The 18,772-nt window shown below is 59.3% G+C and overlaps 3 protein-coding genes across 11 annotated transcripts; 1 reads left to right on the top strand and 2 right to left on the bottom strand.

Moving 5' to 3' along the window:
- Positions 1-49: 49 nt before the first annotated feature.
- On the bottom strand, positions 50-4,692 carry ELMO3 (engulfment and cell motility 3). Of its 3 annotated transcripts, none has more exons than XM_082439585.1 (20): positions 4,379-4,471; positions 4,194-4,234; positions 4,023-4,095; positions 3,776-3,826; positions 3,394-3,563; positions 3,210-3,309; positions 2,956-3,107; positions 2,796-2,874; positions 2,616-2,666; positions 2,408-2,530; positions 2,187-2,318; positions 1,983-2,084; positions 1,770-1,878; positions 1,525-1,661; positions 1,261-1,424; positions 1,029-1,141; positions 830-934; positions 643-725; positions 475-561; positions 50-387 (listed from the first exon to the last, which is right to left on the bottom strand). In XM_082439585.1, exons 1-20 carry the CDS (start codon positions 4,454-4,456, stop codon positions 175-177), a joined length of 2,163 nt encoding a protein of 720 aa, XP_082295711.1. In that variant the 5' UTR covers positions 4,457-4,471; the 3' UTR covers positions 50-174. The 3 variants fall into 3 exon arrangements, with proteins under 3 accessions (XP_082295711.1, XP_082295713.1, XP_082295712.1); XM_082439586.1 differs by having other exon boundaries at positions 235-371; positions 4,379-4,692; XM_082439587.1 differs by lacking the exons at positions 3,776-3,826; positions 4,023-4,095; positions 4,194-4,234; positions 4,379-4,471 and having other exon boundaries at positions 3,210-3,304; positions 3,394-3,525.
- Positions 4,693-4,881: 189 nt separating this feature from the next.
- On the bottom strand, positions 4,882-11,466 carry E2F4 (E2F transcription factor 4). 2 transcript variants are annotated; one of them, XM_082439688.1, is made up of 11 exons: positions 11,270-11,466; positions 10,744-10,853; positions 10,441-10,602; positions 10,071-10,114; positions 9,296-9,357; positions 8,774-9,071; positions 8,082-8,279; positions 7,934-7,981; positions 6,169-6,216; positions 5,912-5,956; positions 5,555-5,808 (listed from the first exon to the last, which is right to left on the bottom strand). In XM_082439688.1, exons 1-11 carry the CDS (start codon positions 11,402-11,404, stop codon positions 5,693-5,695), a joined length of 1,266 nt encoding a protein of 421 aa, XP_082295814.1. In that variant the 5' UTR covers positions 11,405-11,466; the 3' UTR covers positions 5,555-5,692. The 2 variants fall into 2 exon arrangements, with proteins under 2 accessions (XP_082295815.1, XP_082295814.1); XM_082439689.1 differs by lacking the exon at positions 7,934-7,981 and having other exon boundaries at positions 4,882-5,808; positions 11,270-11,465.
- Positions 11,467-11,549: 83 nt separating this feature from the next.
- On the top strand, positions 11,550-18,734 carry EXOC3L1 (exocyst complex component 3 like 1). Of its 6 annotated transcripts, XM_082439590.1 has the most exons (14): positions 11,550-13,701; positions 13,906-14,052; positions 14,255-14,430; positions 14,512-14,731; positions 15,275-15,887; positions 15,967-16,084; positions 16,221-16,346; positions 16,446-16,546; positions 16,750-16,860; positions 17,608-17,737; positions 17,857-17,979; positions 18,064-18,219; positions 18,308-18,432; positions 18,507-18,734. In XM_082439590.1, the coding sequence occupies exons 1-14, from the start codon at positions 13,590-13,592 to the stop codon at positions 18,694-18,696; spliced, it is 2,448 nt and encodes an 815-aa protein (XP_082295716.1). In that variant the 5' UTR covers positions 11,550-13,589; the 3' UTR covers positions 18,697-18,734. The 6 variants fall into 6 exon arrangements, with proteins under 6 accessions (XP_082295716.1, XP_082295717.1, XP_082295714.1 ...); XM_082439591.1 differs by having other exon boundaries at positions 14,357-14,430; positions 18,308-18,734; XM_082439588.1 differs by having other exon boundaries at positions 18,308-18,734.
- The last annotated feature ends 38 nt before the right edge of the window (positions 18,735-18,772 follow it).

The raw sequence follows: 18,772 nt of genomic DNA, 5'->3' as shown, positions 1-18,772 counted from the left end.
TTGAAGGCAGGCTTAGCCTGCAGGGTTCAGAGCTGGCTCAACACATGTCTAAGAGCCAAGCAGACTTTATTTCTGCTGCAGCCTCTGCTGGTCAGGGTGCCTGTGCTTCTCCCCACCTCCACCCTTTGTGGCCACCACAGTGGCAGCAGCTGTGGCCCTTGGCCAACCTCACTGTCAAGGTTCAGCGATGCTGCAGTCGTAGCAGAAGTTGAAGTTGGTGGGGGGCGGGGGGACGGGGGGTGGCTGCTCAGGGATGGGCACATTCTCCAGCTCCAGCAACCGCAGCTTGGTTTCCATGGTCAGCAGCTGCTCCAGGTCCAGCCGTGTCTGCTCACTGCCCATGGGACTGCCCAGCAGGGCGCTCAGCCCATCTGTCCACAGGTGGAACTGGGGATGGGGCCATCTCCATGAGGGCCTTCCCGTCTCCTCCCCTGCCCGTCTGCCCAACTCTGCTCAGCCTGCCCGGACACTCACCTCCCGTTTGGATGGGGCAATGAAGTTGAGGTATGCCTCCTCCTCCCCGTGGTCATAGCTGACTGAGAAAGCTAACTCACAGACATCCTGGGGAAGCAAGAGAGCCAGGAGCACTAAGCAGGGGGCAGGGGCGGGCGGGAAGGAGCCCCTGGTCCCCACTGCACTCACCTTGTTCTGCTTTCCCGAGCCCTTCTCCCGGACGTGGGGGCAGTCCTTGCCTGTCAGCAGTGCCCTGATGTCGGCCACAGGGACTGCAGGAAGAAGGTAGGGCTGACCACTGGGACCCCAGGCGGTCCCCGGGTGGGGTGGCGGTCTGGGAAGAGCAGGTGTCTGACCCCCACCCTGCCCTCCTTACGCTGCTCAGGCAGGCTCTCGGGCACAGGCGGGCCGACGCCCTCCTCCACATCCCCATACTGCAGCACCTTGTGGTTGGGGGACAGGCAGCAGAACCACAGCTTGTCTGTGGGCAGAAAGGGAAAGAGGGAGGAGTGATGAGAGGGACACGCCCTGACCCCAGCCCAGCCGCTTTCCAGCCCCACTGCCCACGCAATGACCCTGGCGCCGTCGGCTGCTGATCTTGCGGAAGAGTGTCCCCTCGCAGAGGCGGAGCAAACGCTGCTGGCGGATCAGGCCCATGAGCTCTGGCTTCAGCTTCTCCCGCAGCTCCCTGGGGGAGGGGGGGAGGGGGCTCGCTGAACAGGATGATGACGACCTGGGCCTGAGCGAGGCCCAGGGGGCAGCAGGGAAGGTGGGGGCTAGGACTGGGACCCATCCCCACCAACTCACAGAATGGGAGGGGCCAGTGTGCCTTCTTGATGCAGCCGCTCTGTCTGCCGCAGGCGCAGGACCTCCCCGTAGGTGAGCGCGTTCACCTTGGTTCGGAAGAGCTCCAGGGAGCTGGGCTTCAGGGCCAGCGTGCGGGCCAGCTGCTCCCGTACCACTTGCATGACCTGGGGCCACCCCGAGCTTAGCTCAGGGCCTGAGTTCTGGGCCCCGACCCAGAACAACCCCCTGCCCTGGCCCAGGTTTCCCTGTTCCCGCCCTACGCACCTTGTCAAAGTCTTCCTGAGTGGCCCGCATCTCCTTCCAGGTCTTATTCAGCAGCTGGATGCTCACACAGAAGAGCTCATGGAAGCTCTGGTCTTGGCCAAAGAACATGGGCGAAAAGTCCTGGGCAGTTTCGGAGCCTGGAGCGGGGGGGCAGGAGGGGCTCAGGGAGAAAGTGTGTGCAGCCCCTGGCCCTCTCTGCCCTTCCGTCCCCCGTTCCTGGACACGCTGTGCCCAGTACCACTCACAGGGCTCCCCGACATGGAGCAGTTCACACAGCAGCACAGTGAGCTGGATGCTGCTCCGGGCAAAGGGACACTCGTGCTTGTCCTCACGGCTGCTGTTCTCCAACACAAACTGGGGTGGTGGGGGCACAGGACGGGGTGGGGAGTCACGACTAAGGCTGTGGAGACCCCGCCTAGGTGGCATCCTGCCGTATCCCACCCCACCCTGTCACTGACCCGGCTGTAGGCGCTGGGCGCGTGTCTGGAGAAATAGAGCATGTTGTCCAGGGCCAGCAGGCCAGGGGGCACGCGCTCCAGGTCCTGCGCAGGGTTGCTGTTCTGGGGGAAGGGGGAGAGGCAGCTGAGGAAGGGCCCAGCCCTCTGGAACAACAGCAGCCCCGGGTTGAGGCAGGGGCAGGGAGCTGGATAGGGGTCACTCACAGAGAAGCCCAGTTTGCGGAACTCGCGGGCACAGAGGGAACGGCGACGGTCAGCACTCAGCCCAGTGCCCAGGGACTCCCCCTCTGGTTCAAAGGCAGCCTGACGCAGGGCCTGCAGCTGCTCCCGCTGCTCCTGGGGTCATTGTTGGAGTGGTGTTAAGACTGAAGATTCAAGGCCAAGCTCCAGCCGTCCCCAGCCTCGTGTGCCCCAAAGGCACCTACCTGGCTGTAGGGGTCCAGTGGCGTCCGCATGCGCGGCTCCAGCAGCCCCAGCGTAAGGGCCTGCAGTACGTACAAGTGGTGAGCCATCTCGTCGCCCAGTGGCGCTGCACTATGGATGATGTTCTGGAGAACAGCCAGTTCATGGGTGTAAGCGTGGGCTCACGAGGAGAGGAGCGGGGAAGGGTCTGCCTGGCCTGGTCCTTCCTACCTTGTAGATGAACTGGCGAAGGTTTCTCTGCCACAGGTAGTCAAGCATGTGCTGAGGTGGGTGGGAAGGGGACTCAGGTGATTTAGCCCCACCATGAGCACCCATCCTGCAGGCCCACTGTGGAGCACAGTGCCCACCAGCTCCTCCCCCCACCAATCCAGCCACTGGTTGGACACCCACCTTACGTTCAGCAGCGCTGGCTCCCTGCAGCAAAGCTGTCAGCAGTGCCATGGCCTTGGTTTGCAGCTGCTGGTTCATCCTGAGACAAGAAGAGGGCTCAGCCAGCCATCCAGGGTCCAGCCCCGCTCCACTCATCTGTACCCCACCTCCAGACACTTACACCTGTAGGTGCACCAGCAGCCTATCCAGTGGCACCTCGCTCTTGACCAGCTGGCCCAGGGCAGGGCTGCTCAAGGTCACACTCTCCAGCAACCCCAGGGCCAGGGGCTGCACAGATGCATCCATGAGGTTCATGTTTACATAGCACACCACCTTTAGAGGAGCAGGGGTTGTCACCACCTCAGCACCATGGAAGGCCAGACCCTGACACCACTCCACTGCCCCCACCTGTTACCCCTAGAAAAGCCCACCCACCTTCCTAACAAAGGGGATGCTGAGCGTCTCCCAGGACACCACGCCATGCTCCATGAGCTCCAAGAAGGCCCTCAGTGCGAGGGCCAGCACCTCTCCTAGGCTGGGGAGACATGTGGGGCTGAGAGGGCCAGACCAGGACGCCCAGCCCCACCATGTCCACCACCCACCACAGCCCTGTGCTCACTCGTCCCCATCCTCAATGATGGAGCCTAGTCTCTGAAGCCCATCACGGCTGATGACTTCCCGGGTGAAAGTCATGTCTGGGGCCAGCAGGACGAGGTGCCGAAGGGCTTCCCGGCGCCCTTCACAACTCTCGCTCTGCAGCCCACGCAACAACCACTCAGCCTCAAGGTCCTGCCAGGGGTGGGAGCAAGAACAGAGGTGAGGAGGTAAGGAGTGGGAACTGGGGATGTGGGGACTTGGGTGTCCACTAGGTGGGGCACTACTGGGCTGGAGCTGGGGCTAGGGCTGGGGCCTCCAGACCTAGGGCCCAGGTGCCAGTGGCGGACAGAGAAGAGGCATAGCAGAGGGGCACAGAATGAGGGCAGGGTCAGGAGGGGCATTACTGGGGCAGTACTGAGGCACAGGATGCTTCCATTCTTGATCTCCGTGCGGTTCTGGAAAAGATGGCAGAAAATGGAGAGAAGTCAAGAAGGGCTCTGAGGATTGGTTAATTGGGGTTGTCAATAAGGGAGGATTTGGGAGTCAGTAAAAGAAAGATCATGTTCCAGAGAGTGGGACGATGACTCTGAGTCAGAGCCAGGTGGGTTAAAGGGGTCGCAGAGTGGAATGTGGGGCGGAGAGGGGACTCACGTTCTCAGTGATGTATCTCCTGTGCCCATCAGCAAACTGTAGGGCATAGCGCTCAGAGTGAGGCAAGCTCCACCTGCGGGCAGCAGAGGCTCAGCGAGGCGGGTAGGGGGCGCCCTCTCCCTCCTGCCCTCCCACCAGCCACCCCGCTTGCCCCAGCAGACCCGCACTCACGCGTCGCACACCTCCTTCAGCACAGCGGCCAGGGGTTTCGCCTACAAGTGGAACAGTCACTCACCGGATGGGAGTGGGAGTTGGGGAGGAGCCTGGGGGAGGGGGGGGGTGTGGGCTATTCGAGGGGAAAGGGGCGACCCGGAGGTAGGTGGTGGGGTGGACGGAGGCCAGACAGTCCGGGTGACCTGGTCCAGCTGGATGAGCTGCGGGATGGCGTCGCGCATCTGGACGGCGATCTTCACTACATTCCGCGGGGGCGCCATAGTCTACCCGAGGTGGGGTCCTCTGTACTTTCCAGATGTGCAACTTCCCGCCAAGGGCACACCTGGTCTGAGGCCCCTGAGGACGAAGGTGTTCCTCTGCCCGAGACTTGGCTCCCGTGGCCCGCACTCACAGCCCAGGCAGGCTCCCACTCCCGACAAGGCGCCGCGGCCTTCCCAAGGGAGCCAGAGCCGAGGCTAGTTCCTAGTTCCGGGTTGGAGTCCCGGGGGTAGGAGTGTAGGAGGGCGCCTGCCCCGCCCCGCCCCCGCAGAGGCGGCCCCGCCCCGCCCCAAGGTGCGGCAGGTGGGGGTGGGGAGGGCGGGCTGTCAGCACCGCCACACCTTTTCCAGAAAGTTGACCCGCCCGTTCCCACCACCAATCCAGCACAGTCCCAGGGAGGGTCCCTGAAAGAACCAGATCAAAGACAGCCTTAGGCATGGTCTTTATTCACTTGGACACTGTACAAATATTACAATTTCCTTTTGTTGCAAAAAGTATAAAAATAATCTTTATATAGGAATCCATTCGTTACTGCAAATCTTTCTAAATCTCTGCAAATGGCTCTAAATGAGGATAAATGAATAAACAAGAGGGGGACTGCGGGGCAGAGGGAGGCCGGGCCAATCCTCAGGGACTCTCCCGCCCAGATTCCTAGCTAGAGATCTCCATTACTCCTGTTAGCAACCTGCCTGCCCCAACAGGTTCTCAGGGCCAAGGGTCCAGCAGAAAGGGGGCACACGAGCGGTACAGAAGGAGCTGTGTGATCCGCGTGGGGAGAAGTGAAGGAGGCTAGGCTAGGTGCTGGCAAGTGCCCAGCCCCACTCCATGCTTCCTCCTGGAGGGGGAGGGGCTGGCAGGTACAGGGCAGTGGGGCTGGACACGCTGCCCTAGGAGGGTGACGGAGGGTCCTTGGATCTGTGCCACTGGGTGGCAGCTGAAACTGAACTCTGGGAGAGCCGGGGGAGGCTACCAGGTAGGGGAAGGCCCCCAAAAAGGAGCGGCAAACACTTTGGCTCCACAGTGGAGAGGGCTAAGCCCCTTTTCCCTGCTCTCCCAGCACAGAACAGGTGTTGGTGCAGGAGTGGGACTTGTGGCCAGAACTGTGCAGTGAGGGAAGGCTGGGGAAGCCAGGAGTCTACGGCTCTCAAGCTGTGCAGGGGTGGGGTGGGGGGAGGTCCCCAGGCAGCCCCCAGGTTAGACAGTCTGTGTCCCAGCCACAAAGGGCATGCCCCTGTCAGTCAGAGGTTGAGAACAGGCACATCAAAGAGGTCACAGACACCTTCACTCTCATCCAGGTTGTAGATGTAATCGTGGTCTCCAGGGGGTGGAGAAAGGCGGAGGAGGGGTGCAAACACTGCAGAGAGCAACAGGCTGAGGCCCCAGGGCCAAGACCCCACCCAGCAGCCACCCAAACCCTGCCCACACACACTCACCCCCCACCTGCCTGGGCCACCTACCTTCTGAGGACATCAGCTCCTCCAAGAGCTCTGAGCTCATGCACTCTGGGGATGGAGGGAGAGCTCAGTTACATTCTGGCTCCCGCCTCTCCACCCACCAAAGCACATGAAGGGGACCACCCAGCCACCCATCAGAAACTTTACCCTTTCCCAGGTACCGGGCACAACCATAAGGTCCTCAGAAGGGCAAGAAAACGGCCCTAACACCCAATGAGCTGTGCCCCTCACCCCAGCCCCAGGGAAGAACACAGCCCTACCTCGAGTGGGATCAAAGATTTCTGACAGCTCTTTGGGGAGCTCCAGAACTGAAAGACAAGAAAGCCATGCTCAAGGGCACAGAGGTCCAGCCTGGTCCCACTCTAGCCCCCACTTCCCCAGATCCTATATCACCCACCCAGGGGCTCCATACAGCTGAGATGTCGGCCCTGCACCAGACCAAGCCAGCACTGTCTGCAAGTCTCCCCTACCAGACCTGAATTCCTCGGTGCCAAAGGACCACTGTAGGTAATCGGTACAGCCCTTCTAACTCAGTGGTTCGGGAGAAGGGCAGCACACCCTCTCCATTTCTGGGCTCAGAGTACATACCCTGTCTGATGGAGGATACTCTGTCTGATGCAGGATGCCCTGTCTGACAGAGGATGTCCTGTCCATCCCTGCCCTTGCTAAGCACCTACCTGGTGCCAGGCTCAGAGACCACAGCCCAGGCCAGGTCACCTGGCAGAGGAGGAGGCACTCTTAAATAGGGGATAGTGCTACAGGGTGATGACACTGCTACAAAGGTCTAACGAGGAGGACACACATGGGAAACAGAGGAAAGGAGTGCTGGAGCTAGATCACAAGGGATTTCATATGCCAGCTTTAGGGGCTCTGGTTTTATCCAGCAGACCTTAGGGAGCTGTTAAAGGTACTTTTGTAAACAGAAAAATGCCAGTCAGGCTGTGTTTCAGACAGATTCTTGTCAGTCGGGGTAAAGAAGATGCTGAAGAACTTAGGATAGAGGTGGCTGGCAGTGATCCTGAGTGTTAGGATACATGAGGCCATCCATGGGGGATGTCTACAAGAGAACTCACTTAGCTGATGTGGGGTGGGAAGCAGAAGGAGGGAGAAGGAGATAGAGCTGGAGTTGACACCCAGGTGTCAGGCCTGGGTGACTAGGGCCAGTGGTCGGGTGTGCACAGAGGTAGAAATCCAAGTTTCAGTTGAGGACACATGGGAATGAAGTGCCCACTGGATGTGCAGAGGAAGGCACGTGGACACAAGAGGTAAAGTTCAGGCAAAAGGCCTAGGCAAGATGGAGGCTGGGATTCATCTACCCAGAACTGGGGCCCTCCACAGGTGTGGAATGCGCCAGAGATCTGGGAAGCCAGATTTAAAGGAATGCCAGGCAGAGGTCAGAAGAAGAAGCCAATTAAGGGAGAAGAGCCAAGAGCTGACATCATTAATGCCAAAGGAGAAAAAAGAGCATCAACACAGAGCAAGAGAGCACCAGAGCAGATCAGCCTAGAAACCTGCTGGAGCTGGCTGTCAGAGCTGGGCAACGTATCAAGCGTAGCACTGGTGTAGCATGGGGTGGGGGTTTGGGGTCCTGACTGCCGCAACCTGAAGGCTGACTAGGGGACCAGGATATGGAGTAGAATGGAGATGACTTTTACAAGGAGTCCAAACACAGAGGATATAGGGAAGAGAGAGAGAGACACAGGCGATGAAGTGTCATTTAACGAGGAGAGACTTAGCAGTGCTTGAGGGCCGAGGAGAATAAGTCCTGGAAAAAGCAAACACTCAAGTCACAAGATGGAGAGGAGACACCAGGCAGATGACACCACCTCTCCTAAGAACATACTGCCCACCTTTGGAGCCTGAGGGCCATACCACAGCCCGTTCCCCAAGAGAGCGCTCACACCTTCCTGAGACCGGGCTCCAAGGGGTGGCAGGCAGGGCTTGAGGGAGGGCCAGGGAGTTCTGTGTCAGCCCAGGAAAGGGGCAAAGGGGCACCAGCGCCAAGCCAGAGGCCAGACTCCTCACCTTGGCTGGCAGAGCTCTGGTTGATGGCAGGGGGCTGGCCAGCTTTGGCTGAGGAGATAGGATAGTTAGGTTCCAAGCCCAGTTCTGTTTCTGACCTGGGACTGTCTGAGGCTGGGTTCTCACTGCTGCCAAGGGGACAAGTACTCACCACCTGTGGGGTCTGCCTTGATGGGCTCAAAGGAGGTAGAAGGGTTGGGTCCGGATGAACTGCTATTGCTGCTGCTGCTGCTGCTGCTGTCCAACAGGGCAGAGGACTGCAGCGGCCGGGTGTCCAGTGCTGTCAGGCCCAGCGGGAGGGAGCTGAGCTCACCACCGTCCTTGTTATCGGTTCCAGGGCCAGCACTCACTGCAACCACATCCCCCAAACCCAGTCACTTGGGGACAGGAAGCAGGGTATTGAAGCTGGCCGTGCTAGAAGCCACAGCCAGGATGATCAGCGCCCTGGTTCCTAGGCCCAAGGAAAGTTAGGCACTGCCCATCACTCCCAAAAAGGTAACGTGAAAATTAGTCACTGAAGGAGACAAGAGCATGAAGCCTGCAGGAGGGAGACTCACGGACATGGCCGCTGTGACCACACTTCAAGAGGGGTTGCCAGGGCAAGTGTGACACTGGCGCATCTGGGGGAAAACTGCCACCACTAATTCCCCTTCACACAGTCAGAACTTCCCTGTTAACAAGGGCCATTCGCTGGACTAGCAAGGAGAGGCCTGCGGGATGGGGGAGCAGGAGAAAGAACCCCACAGGGTCCCTTCCACTCTGAGTACGGCATTCCATCACACAGAGGTACTGCCTCTTGGGCCCCAGAAATCACCCCATCACCACATGGCCATTGTGCCTCACCTGTGAGCTCAGCGGCTGGACCGGCCACCCCCTGGGCTTCGGTGCTGCCGGGAACAGGGTTGGGGGTGGTCACCTGGGGACTGCTTGGGCGTGAGGCATCCTGGGGCGGGGCCAGAGCAGGCTTGGGCAGAGGCGGAGGAGTAGAGACAGCAGGTGGGCTCTGGAGCAGATCTTCAGGTGGCGGCACAGGCACCGCCACAGGTGGTGAGCTCCATGCCTCCTTGTTCACCAGCAGCACCTCGATGGGGCCACTTACGCTCTTCAGGTGAATCTGGTACTTCTTCTGCCCATTGAGGCCCTACCGGTGAGGATGCGGGGTGGAGGACAGGTCGAATTGGAAGCAGGCTCGTCTCCTGCCTGACCCTGGGCAAGGGCCAGTGTCCTCTCCCACCCTAGGCTGCCCGTTCTCCTAGATAACCTCAAACCCCAGGCCTCCCCCTACCTGCCCCACCCGGGACTTATCGGGCTCCACAGCCAGCACCCGCCCTCAACCAACCCCACATGGCTGGGCTGAGCACCCACCTCTGGGATGGGCACCTCCAGGCTGGTGCCCGACGGGGCCCGGATGGCAAGGAGGGTGTCTCCTAGGATGACAAGGAGAATGGATCAAGGCCCACGGGCTCAATCTGAACTGAGAGTGGGGTGCCTATCCCTTAGAGTAAGGAAGGAGATCATGGTCTCTGAGGGGCTGGACAGTAGGCTGGGACAGAGAACTAAAGCTTTTCTCCTCCTAAGAGCCCAGGGGTCAGTAACCAGAAAATCTGGGTTCAGACACATGGAGCAAAAGACTGCTGGCCACGGGCATCTCACTTGATTGACGGGGCTGCTCCCCAAGCGTAGACGTTCTAGCCAAGGCCAACATCCCTTCCCCAGAACCAGGCTGGGAGATGCAAGATGAACAAGAAACACTTCCTGTACCTACAAGGCAACTAAACTAACTGTAGGTTGGAAGTGGGCACCATTGCCCCCTGCATACAAGCATACATGAACATGCAAATACACATTCTCCCTTGTATGCTTCTGTCACATGTAAGAAGCCAAACCTAGGGGACGACGCAGGTAGGGGTTGACCCAGGGACCCAGCCCAGGATTCTTGCACCCTCTCAGTACGGTTAGCCTCCAGAGGGTCCCAGTGACCCTCAAACCCAGGACTTACCCTGTCTGGTTCTTCTTTGGGCAGGCCCCAGGAACCCTCTTAAGAGACAGAAATCTCTTGGGCACTGAGTCCAGTCCACTGCTCAGGGCTGTGGCTCAACCCATCCCCACCCCCGTCTCCCCCTACCCAGGCTCTGCTCACCAGCAAAGCATCTGCAGATGTCCTCATGAGTCACGTAGGCCAAGGTGTGGGGGTTAAGGAGAACAGCTGATGCCCTGCCCGTGGCGACAGATGGCTGACCACAGAGAAGACCCAGCTCTCCAGCAGAGGTCTGACATATATGCTCTCAAAAAAAGTCCTGAGGCCTGGGGTCTACATGGGGAGGGATCACAGTCCAAGACTGGTGGGCGAGAGGCTCTGAGGAGGGAGCCTGAGGCTGGAACCTCCTGGAACCAGGAGCTGCAGGACCACCCTCCCAAGAGGGATAGGGACTAGGGGACCACAAGCAAACCCAGCTGGACTAGAGGGCCCCTCGCCCACTCCCCTGGAGCAGGGACTGCCAGGAGGATATCAGCTGTTCTGCACGTCCTCTGTGACGTTCCGGATGCTCTGCTGCACCCACACCTTGTGCTGGTCTAGTTCTTGCTCTCGCTGCTGCAGCTCCTCGATCTCTGCCTTGAGCTCAATCAGCTTGTCCGCGATCTCCCGGGTATTGCAGCCAGGCCCCACGCCCCTGAGCCCGGGGAGTGGAGCTGAGAGGGGCTGCCAGGAACTCTGGGTCCCACGGCCCCCACTCTCTCTTGCACCCTCCACCCCACACCCCTGACGCTTCTGGGTAGGAGATCCCGTTGCCCTCCCTAGTGCCCCCACTCACTTCCACTGGATGCTATTCTTGGATTTTTTCTCGATCAGCCCGATACCTTCCAGCACGTTAGTAATGTCATAAATCCGCCGCTTCTGGCGAACAGCTAGGGTGTCAGCTGCCTGGCAGGCAGAAGAGAGTGGGGAATGCTCAGCCCCACTCTCAGGTGAGACTTGGTCTGGAGTAGTCTGAAAAGGGGGTGGCCTTGATTCCAACCCTCCTCCCAGGCACTACAGCAGCTCGGGACTGTGGGGCGGGAAGAGGCCTGGCGCAGCCTGAGCTGATGTTCTGATGCTCTTCTCCCCACACCTGCCGGGGAGGGCCACGAGGACCAACACCTGCAGCCCCAAGCCTGGCACATAGCTGACGCCCAATGGCCTCGGCCGAATGAATGAAACAGCTCCCGGCCTCCCTCCTGTGAGAAAGCACATGGATGGCGGCCTGCTCTGAAGGCTCAGCTGGGCCGCCCCGGGGGTTCCCGCTACCGGCCCAGGCCTGGTCCACCATCCCCCCTGTCGCCCCTTAGCCCGGGCCTCACCAGCTTGAGGTCAAGCACGCCGTCCTTTGCCTCCTGCAGAAGCGACACGAACTTGGTAGTGAGAAGTCCCAAACTCTTCTCGTGCCGGCTTGGTGTGCCCGGGGGCGGCGGCGCCTGCGGCCCGGCCTCCGCCATAGCGCCCTCCCGCCACCTCCCCTCAGCCAGGCCAGGCCAGGCCGGCGCCGCCGCCACTTCCGCTTCCGTTCCTGGCCTCCAGGCCGCCGGCGCCAGCATCGCTGGTTCCGCTTCCGCTCCGCGCCCTCCCAGGGAATCCAGCACAATTCATCTCTGCGAACACGGCCGAAAAACTTCGGGGACCATCAACAATTGTCCAACCGCCGAAGAGGACGAAAATAACCCCAGGATCCCCGGAGACCAGCGTTGTTGAGGAAGGATGTGGAGGAAGTCTTTGGGCAGCTCCGGTAGCAGGGAAGGAGGAGCCACTGGAACCTTACGGGCTGGCCAACCTGCCCCAACTCCACTAACTCTACCCCAACCCTCATCTCAGGAGAGGAGACTGTGCTGCCCGATGAACCCAATGTGTTTCCCCAAACCTGCTCCTAAAGGCTGCCCCACTGTCTTGGGATCACCCATCCTATTCCTGTCCTTCACTTCCTGCCAAACAGCAAGCACTAACTACATCTAGCTTGTCCACTTGTCTCCATCCCCACTCTCTTTCCCTGATCCCAGCCTCTTCTTTCTCTTGTCTCCACACTGCAGTACTCAAAGGCCATGGGATTATAACCACTTTTCAACCAGTGCAAACATGTTTACCTATGTGTAAATATATGTAAAGCGCTTAGAGCTGTTCCTGGCATGTGGGAGGACTGTGTGTTTGCTAGTATCATTTTGTTATTTTTAACATTGTCATTATTTATGATTGTTTACTTTAGGTCAAGTTTTTTGGGAAACAGGGATGTGCCTGCAAGAATTTTACTGAGAAGCCACACTTGTAAGGGAGTAAGACAGGCAGAATTGGGCAGAGAGGAGAATTAAACTGCGATGCAGTTAAAATAGAGGCCTCAGAGACTTCCCTGGCCGTCCAGTGGTTAAGACTTCGCCTTCCAATGCAGGGGGTGTGGGTTTGATCCCTGGTCAGGGAGCTAAGATCCCACATGCCTCACGGCCAAAATACCAAAACGTAAAACAGAAGCAGTATTGTAACAAATTCAATAGAGACTTTAAAAATGGTCCACATCAAAAAAATCTTTAGGGCTTCCCTGGTGGCACAGTGGTTAAGAATCTGCCTGCCAATGCAGGGGACACAGGTCCGAGCCCTGACCCGGGAAGATCTCACATGTCGCGGAGCAACTAAGCCCGTGCGTCACAACTACTGAGCCTGCGCTCTAGAGCCCGTGAGCCACAACTACTGAAGGCCGCACACCTAGAGCCCATGCTCTGCAACAGGAGAAGCCATCGCAATGAGAAGCCTGCGCACTGCAACGAAGAGTAGCCCCCGTTCGCCGCAACCAGAGAAAGCCCGCGCACAGCAACGAAGACCCAACGAAGCCAAAAATAAAAATAAATAAAATAAGTAAATTTATTTTTTTTTAAAATCTTTATAACAGAGACCTTGGCCCATCCTACTCAGAGCTCTGAAACTGGGGTGACTCTTCCAAGGCCTTCCAAGGCAAGGGTACCTGGCTTTTATACCCTAACATTGACTGAGAGACTCAGCTGTGAGACCTCAGCAGCCTACATTTCTGGCAGCTGGGGGAACAAGTATCTTTGTCCTGAAGGGTGGATTCGGGTAGTAGCCGGTGTCCACTACATTATTACTACCTAGTAGCCCCTTCCATGGCTCCCTTTAACTCCCAAGACAAACACAGCTTTCACAGCCCTTCCACCCGTCTCCGCCATCACCTACCACACACCATCTTCACAAGAGCCTATGGTCTCTTGCTCCTCTGCAGAGGCACACCCACCTCTGAAGGGCCCATCAACACAGTTGTCACACTGTGATGTTGTCTGGACCCATATTTGCACACCTCGCTCTCCACCCAGGTTGGGGCCATCTAGTTCATGTCTGTGTCCTGAGCACAACAGATCCTGCATAGGCTGCTCAAGTCTCAATGTTCACAGGGAGTACACCCCCCTCCCCCCAAGGAAGTGGCGCCCAGCCCTCCCCACTCTGTCCCACAGTGCAGATGCTCTTTCCTGTTGGGAATAAAGTACCAGAGACTCAGCTTCCTTCCTTTCTGCATGTGGCCTTGGAGAGGGCGGGACCTTGGAGGGAGGAGGGAGCTCCTGGGCAGAGAGGTGGGACAGAGGCTTCCTTGGGGAGAGGAAGTCTCTTGCTGCATGCTGAGGTGTGGGTCTCATGAGCCAGTGGTGGGAGTACCCAGCTCTGCCAAGAGGGCCAGGGGAGAGGGCCATCCTCAAGGCCAAGGCTATCTGTGGAGGAGGGAGAACTGGACGCCTGGCCAAGCCTGGTGAGTTCCATATCAGACTGTCCTCTGCAACTCAGAGCAGGAGCGGTGTCCAGTGGAGGCCCATGCCTACCCTGTTTCACTTGCATCTGAGGGGCAAAACTGAGAAACCCGGCAGGCAAAGGTGTCTCAGGTTCCTTCCCATCACACCCACCTCCCTCTCATTTCCTGAGGGGGCTGGGCAAGAACCTTCCTCCTCCTTCTCAGCGGGGCCTAGACGAAGCCTGCAGCTCAGAGGAGCTCCCACTCTACGTGCTCTAACCTGGACCTTCGCCCCCACTCCTACCTCCGCTCCGGCTCCTCCAGCCATGGACTCAGCAGCCAGGGACAAAATGCAGCCCGCACTTCCCTCTGGTATGAGCCCTTCTGGGTGGGCTGAGGGAGGGATGGTGGCAAGAAAGATGGGGATGGTGGGGTTGGTCCTCCCTGGCTGGAGCTCTATAGGGAGGACAGGGAGAGGAGTGGACTGCCCTGGGGGACAGGCCGAGGGGTAGGAAGGGGAGCAGATTTGGCAGCCACTTCCTGCAGGCCCTGCCCAACTGACGCGGCTGCCCAGGCTCTTCCTGCCCAGGGCCTGAGTGGCCGGAGCAGGAGAGGGCGGAGCAGCTGGCCCGGGGTGCAGCACTCAAGTGGGCCTCGGGTATCTTCTACCGGCCAGAGCAGCTGGCCAGGCTCGGCCAGTACCGTAGCCGCGAGGTGCAGCGTACCTGTTCCCTGGAAGCACGCATCAAGGTGGGCATCAGGCAGGAGGCAGGAGTGCTGAGGGCGGGCTGCAGGACTGGCCAGGCCTCACTGGCTGCCTCCCTCCCACAGTCGGTGGTGCAGTCGTACCTGGAGGGCGTGAAGACCGGTGTGCGGCAGCTGGCCTGGGCCCTTGAGGCCGTGCAGGGAGCCCGTGAAGCCCTGGGCCAGGCTCATGCGTTGCTCCAGGGTATGGCTGAGGCTGCACAGACCCTAGAACCCCTGCGGGAGCAGGTTGTGCAACACAAGCAACTGCAGGCCATGTCTCAGCTGCTGCCCCGGCTGCGAGCTGGTGAGTGTGTAGGGCCCTAGGCCGCAGTCCTCCGACAGGTAGTCGACAAACACCATCACTGATCAAGGGGCTGGGGCGCCAGTGGGAGATTGCGTGAACAGACACGTGGGCGACCTCCCAGAGAGTAACTCAGGCTTCAAATGGCATATGAAGCAAGGGTACATATTAGTTCATTCTGGGGTTCCCAAGCATGGGATGTCTGAGTCAGGACTGACACCAAGTGGCTCTGGCCAACCTGGCTGTTAATTTACTAAAATATTTCCCTAACGGGGTGGATGAATAGCCACTGGCATGGCCCCCCAAATTCCTCCCTGCCTTCCCTCCAAGACCCCTGACTTCCTCATGTTCCATCAGCTCAAGGGTTTACCCTTGGCCCACCACGTAGGCCCTTCCCTGGGTCCTTTCAGATTGACCAATGCTCTACTGTACTGATTATTAAATATTTTACACATCACCCCAGCCCCAGGGCCTCAGCATCTACTGCTATACCCGCTGCACAGGTGGGAAGGCTGAGACCCAGGGCTGCCTCTTCTCCCCGCTTAGTGCCTGCTGCATTGGCCCACACACAGACCCTGATTGATGCCCAGCGACTCTTGGAGGCATATGTGAGCCTTCGGGAACTGGAACAGCTGCAAGAGGAGACATGGGCACCTCTCGGGGGCCTGGAGTTGCCAGTGTTCGAGGGGCTGGGCCCTCTGGCTGAGGCTCTGGGCCAGGCTGTGGAGGCGGCTGCAGGGGCTGCAGGGCGGCTGGCACGGGAGAACCCAGCCCTGCTGGTGGCTGCTATGCGTGTGGCCGAAGTGGACGCTGGGCGCACAACCTCCCTGGAGCAGGCCGCCCGGGACTGGCGGCAGCGCTGTCTGCGGGCACTACAGGAGGGCTTGGAGCGGATCCACTTTGGGACACCTCTGCAGCCTGGGCCAGGGGCACTAGCAGAGTGGCTGGAGGCTCTGCGGGTGGCTCTACCAGCAGAGCTGGCCGCGGCTGAGGCACTGGTAGCACCCTGCTGCCCACCACACTACAACGTGGTCCGGCTATGGGCCCACACCCTGCACAGTGGCCTGCGCCGCTGCCTGCAGCAACTTCTGGAAGGGCCTCAGCTGGAAGCTGCCGACGCCTTCACCTTGCTGCATTGGGCACTGCATGTGTACCTGGGGTCAGTGTCCCTGGGGCAATGGGAAGTGGGTGCATCAAAGGCTGGAGGCTCAATGTAACACTGGGCTACCCATGTCCAGGCCAGAAATGATGGGGAGCCTGGAATTGGGGCCCGAGGCTGATGTGTCTGATCTGGAGCCCCTCCTGACCCTGGAGAACATCGAGCAGTTGGAGACAATATTTGTGGCCAAAGTCCAGGTGAGTAGTTGGGGCCCGGGTTCAGAGCAGCTCTGCCACCAGCTGTGGGCCTGTATCTGTGGAGTCGCATGTCCACCTGTCTCTAGCAGTGTCAGTGCCCTGCTACATACTGCTGCACCTTGCCCCTTTCCCCCAGGCAAGTGTGGCCCAGTGGCTGCAGAAGGCACTGGACGGGGATGTAGCTGAGTGGGGCCGAGAGCAGGAGCCTGACACAGACCCATCTGGCTTCTACCACTCACCAATGCCAGCCATCGTGCTGCAGGTGGGTGAAAAGTGGCAAGGCAGGGGGGCAGCTCTCATAGGGAAAGGGAAGGAGGGCAGGACTAGGACTCTGATGATGGCTGCCCATCCCTGCCTGTAGATCCTGGAAGAGAACATTCGCGTGACCAGAATGGTCAGTGAGTCACTGCAGCGGCGGGTGCATGGCATGGCACTGTCAGAACTGAGCGCATTCCTGAGGAGGTCTGCCAAGGCACTGACCCACTCCCAACCCCTGGCCCTGATCCTGGGGCAGCACTAAGGGGCTCTGAGTGATAAGACACACCTGTGGAAAAGGGCTCCTTCAAAACAGGGCCTTGGGTATCTTGGAGGTGGGGCCAGAGTACCAAGAACTGGGGTTGCACCAGAATGACAGCAGATACAGGAGCCACCTCTGCCCTTTGCAGCTTTAGTGATGCTCTGATCCGATTCTCCCGAGACCACCTCAGGGGGGAAGCAACGGCCCCTCATTACGTGCCCTACCTACTGGCCACCCTCAACCACCAATCAGCACTCAGGTACCAGGAGGCCCCCACAGAACCCCACCTTCACTAACCCCTGACTGAACACCTATTAGGTATGGACCCAGCTCACACTAGGCCTTTAGGAATTTTGGACTCACATAGCCCTGGGGTTCCTATCCTAGTTCTACTAATTACTAGCTGTGTGACCTTGGGCCAGTTACCTAATCTTTCTGAATCTTGCTTTCGTCATCAGTAGTATATGGGTAATAATGGACATTCTGAGAATCACATGAGATAACAGATAAAATGTACCTACCACAGTACCTGGCACATAGTGTCAATTATTCATTCATTCAACAAATATTTATCAAGGCCCTACTCTGTGCCAGGTAATGTCTGGCGTTACAGCTGTGAACAAAACAAAAACATTCCCTTCCTCTTGGGTCTTATGTTCTTTGGGGTGGGGGCAGAGAGGACAAACAAATTAATGATGATTTTGACTCCCTACTGACTGGGATTAACTCTCTCCCCTTACCGAAACAGAAACTGAAAGACATGACTTGCTCAAGGTCACACCGCAAATTAGAGGCAGGTCCAGCTGGCCTGTGTCCCTTCTAGCTCGCTGAGCCCACCACTCCCATCCTCAATCCGTGGCCCAGACTTTCAGAAGTGCAGGGAGCCGCCCTTCTTGCCCCCTCACGGAACACGCTTGCGCCACTAGGTGGCGCCCAAGTGGCTAGACAACGGAGGGCCTCTCGGGCCTTGGCCTTGGTCCTGAAGCCGTACTTTTGGTCGGTCCAGCTCCTCCGTGTCCGTCCTGCAGCCCGACTGGGTGGCTCCAGGGGCCTTGGCTCCGGTGGAGGCAGCGCTGGACGAGTTGCAGAGGAGGATCTGCCTCCTGGTGTTGGAGGCGCTGCTGGCGGAGCTACAGGTGAGGCTTCAGACGGAGATGGGGGTGGGAGAAGGAGATATAGCGTATGCATGGGGGTCTCTGCGGGGAATGCCGGATCTGAATCGTCCCTCTAGCCGCGTCTCTGCCCTCCGCTCCAGCCCCTATTCGCTGCTCTGCCCTCTCGCCGGTGGCTGTCGAGCCCAGAGCTGCTGGATGACGTGTGCGAGCGGACCGCGAGCTTCTGCCAGGACTTCCGACACGTGCGAGATCCTGCGGTCCAGGTGCGTTTGGAGGGGAAGGCTGGGAAGGGGGGAAAACGCCCATGGAAAAAGCGTCCTGGAACCATTTGATCGTGCTCCCCGCAGCTGCTGCTGGCCGAGGCGGAGCGTACCGTGGTGCTGCAGTACCTACGTGCGCTGATGCAAGGCCGCCTAGTGTGCCGCGGTGCTGACGAGCGGACCCAGGCGGCCGAGCGCCTGCGGCACGATGCCGCCCAGCTTCGGGAGCTTTTCCTCGGTTTGGTGAGAATCTGGGTGAGCAGTTGGGCGGGAGTCTCAGTGGTTGGGTAGGGGCCGAGGGCTGGAGAGAGACCAACACCGACGTGTTCAGGGCCTGGAGGAGAGCGTTCTGTGCGCGCCAGTGCTGCTCGCCTTGAGGGAGCTGCTGAACCTCCGCGACCCCACGCTGCTTGGTCTCGAGGTGGCAGGCTTGCGGCAACAATTTCCCGACGTGAGGTGCGAAGACGGGCCGGGAAGGGAGGAGGGACCCAGGGGGGGCTGGGCCGGGCTGACGCACCTGTACTCCATAGCGAGGATCACGTCTCCGCCCTCTTGGACCTGCGCGGGGACGTGTCCCGAGAGCAGCGCCTGGCCGCACTCAGCTCTCTGCAGGCCGGCCCGCAGCCCTCGCCCCCAGCGGGTGGACGCGCACTCTTCAGCCTCGTGCCAGCACCTGCACCCCCGCTGTCCTCCTGCCTCCCCTCGGGGTCCTGTGCCTGACCCCCGGCTGCCCGCAGAATAAAGCCACGGTCCCCGTACGCCTGAATTGTGTGCGTTGGAGAAGGGGGGATAGAAA

Source organism: Balaenoptera physalus (genome assembly GCF_965194825.1).
Source record: "Balaenoptera physalus genome assembly, chromosome: 19".
Classification (NCBI taxonomy): Eukaryota; Metazoa; Chordata; class Mammalia; order Artiodactyla; family Balaenopteridae; genus Balaenoptera; species Balaenoptera physalus.
The sequence above is the reverse complement of the archived record's forward strand: the minus strand, read 5'-3'. Positions and strand labels throughout refer to the sequence as shown.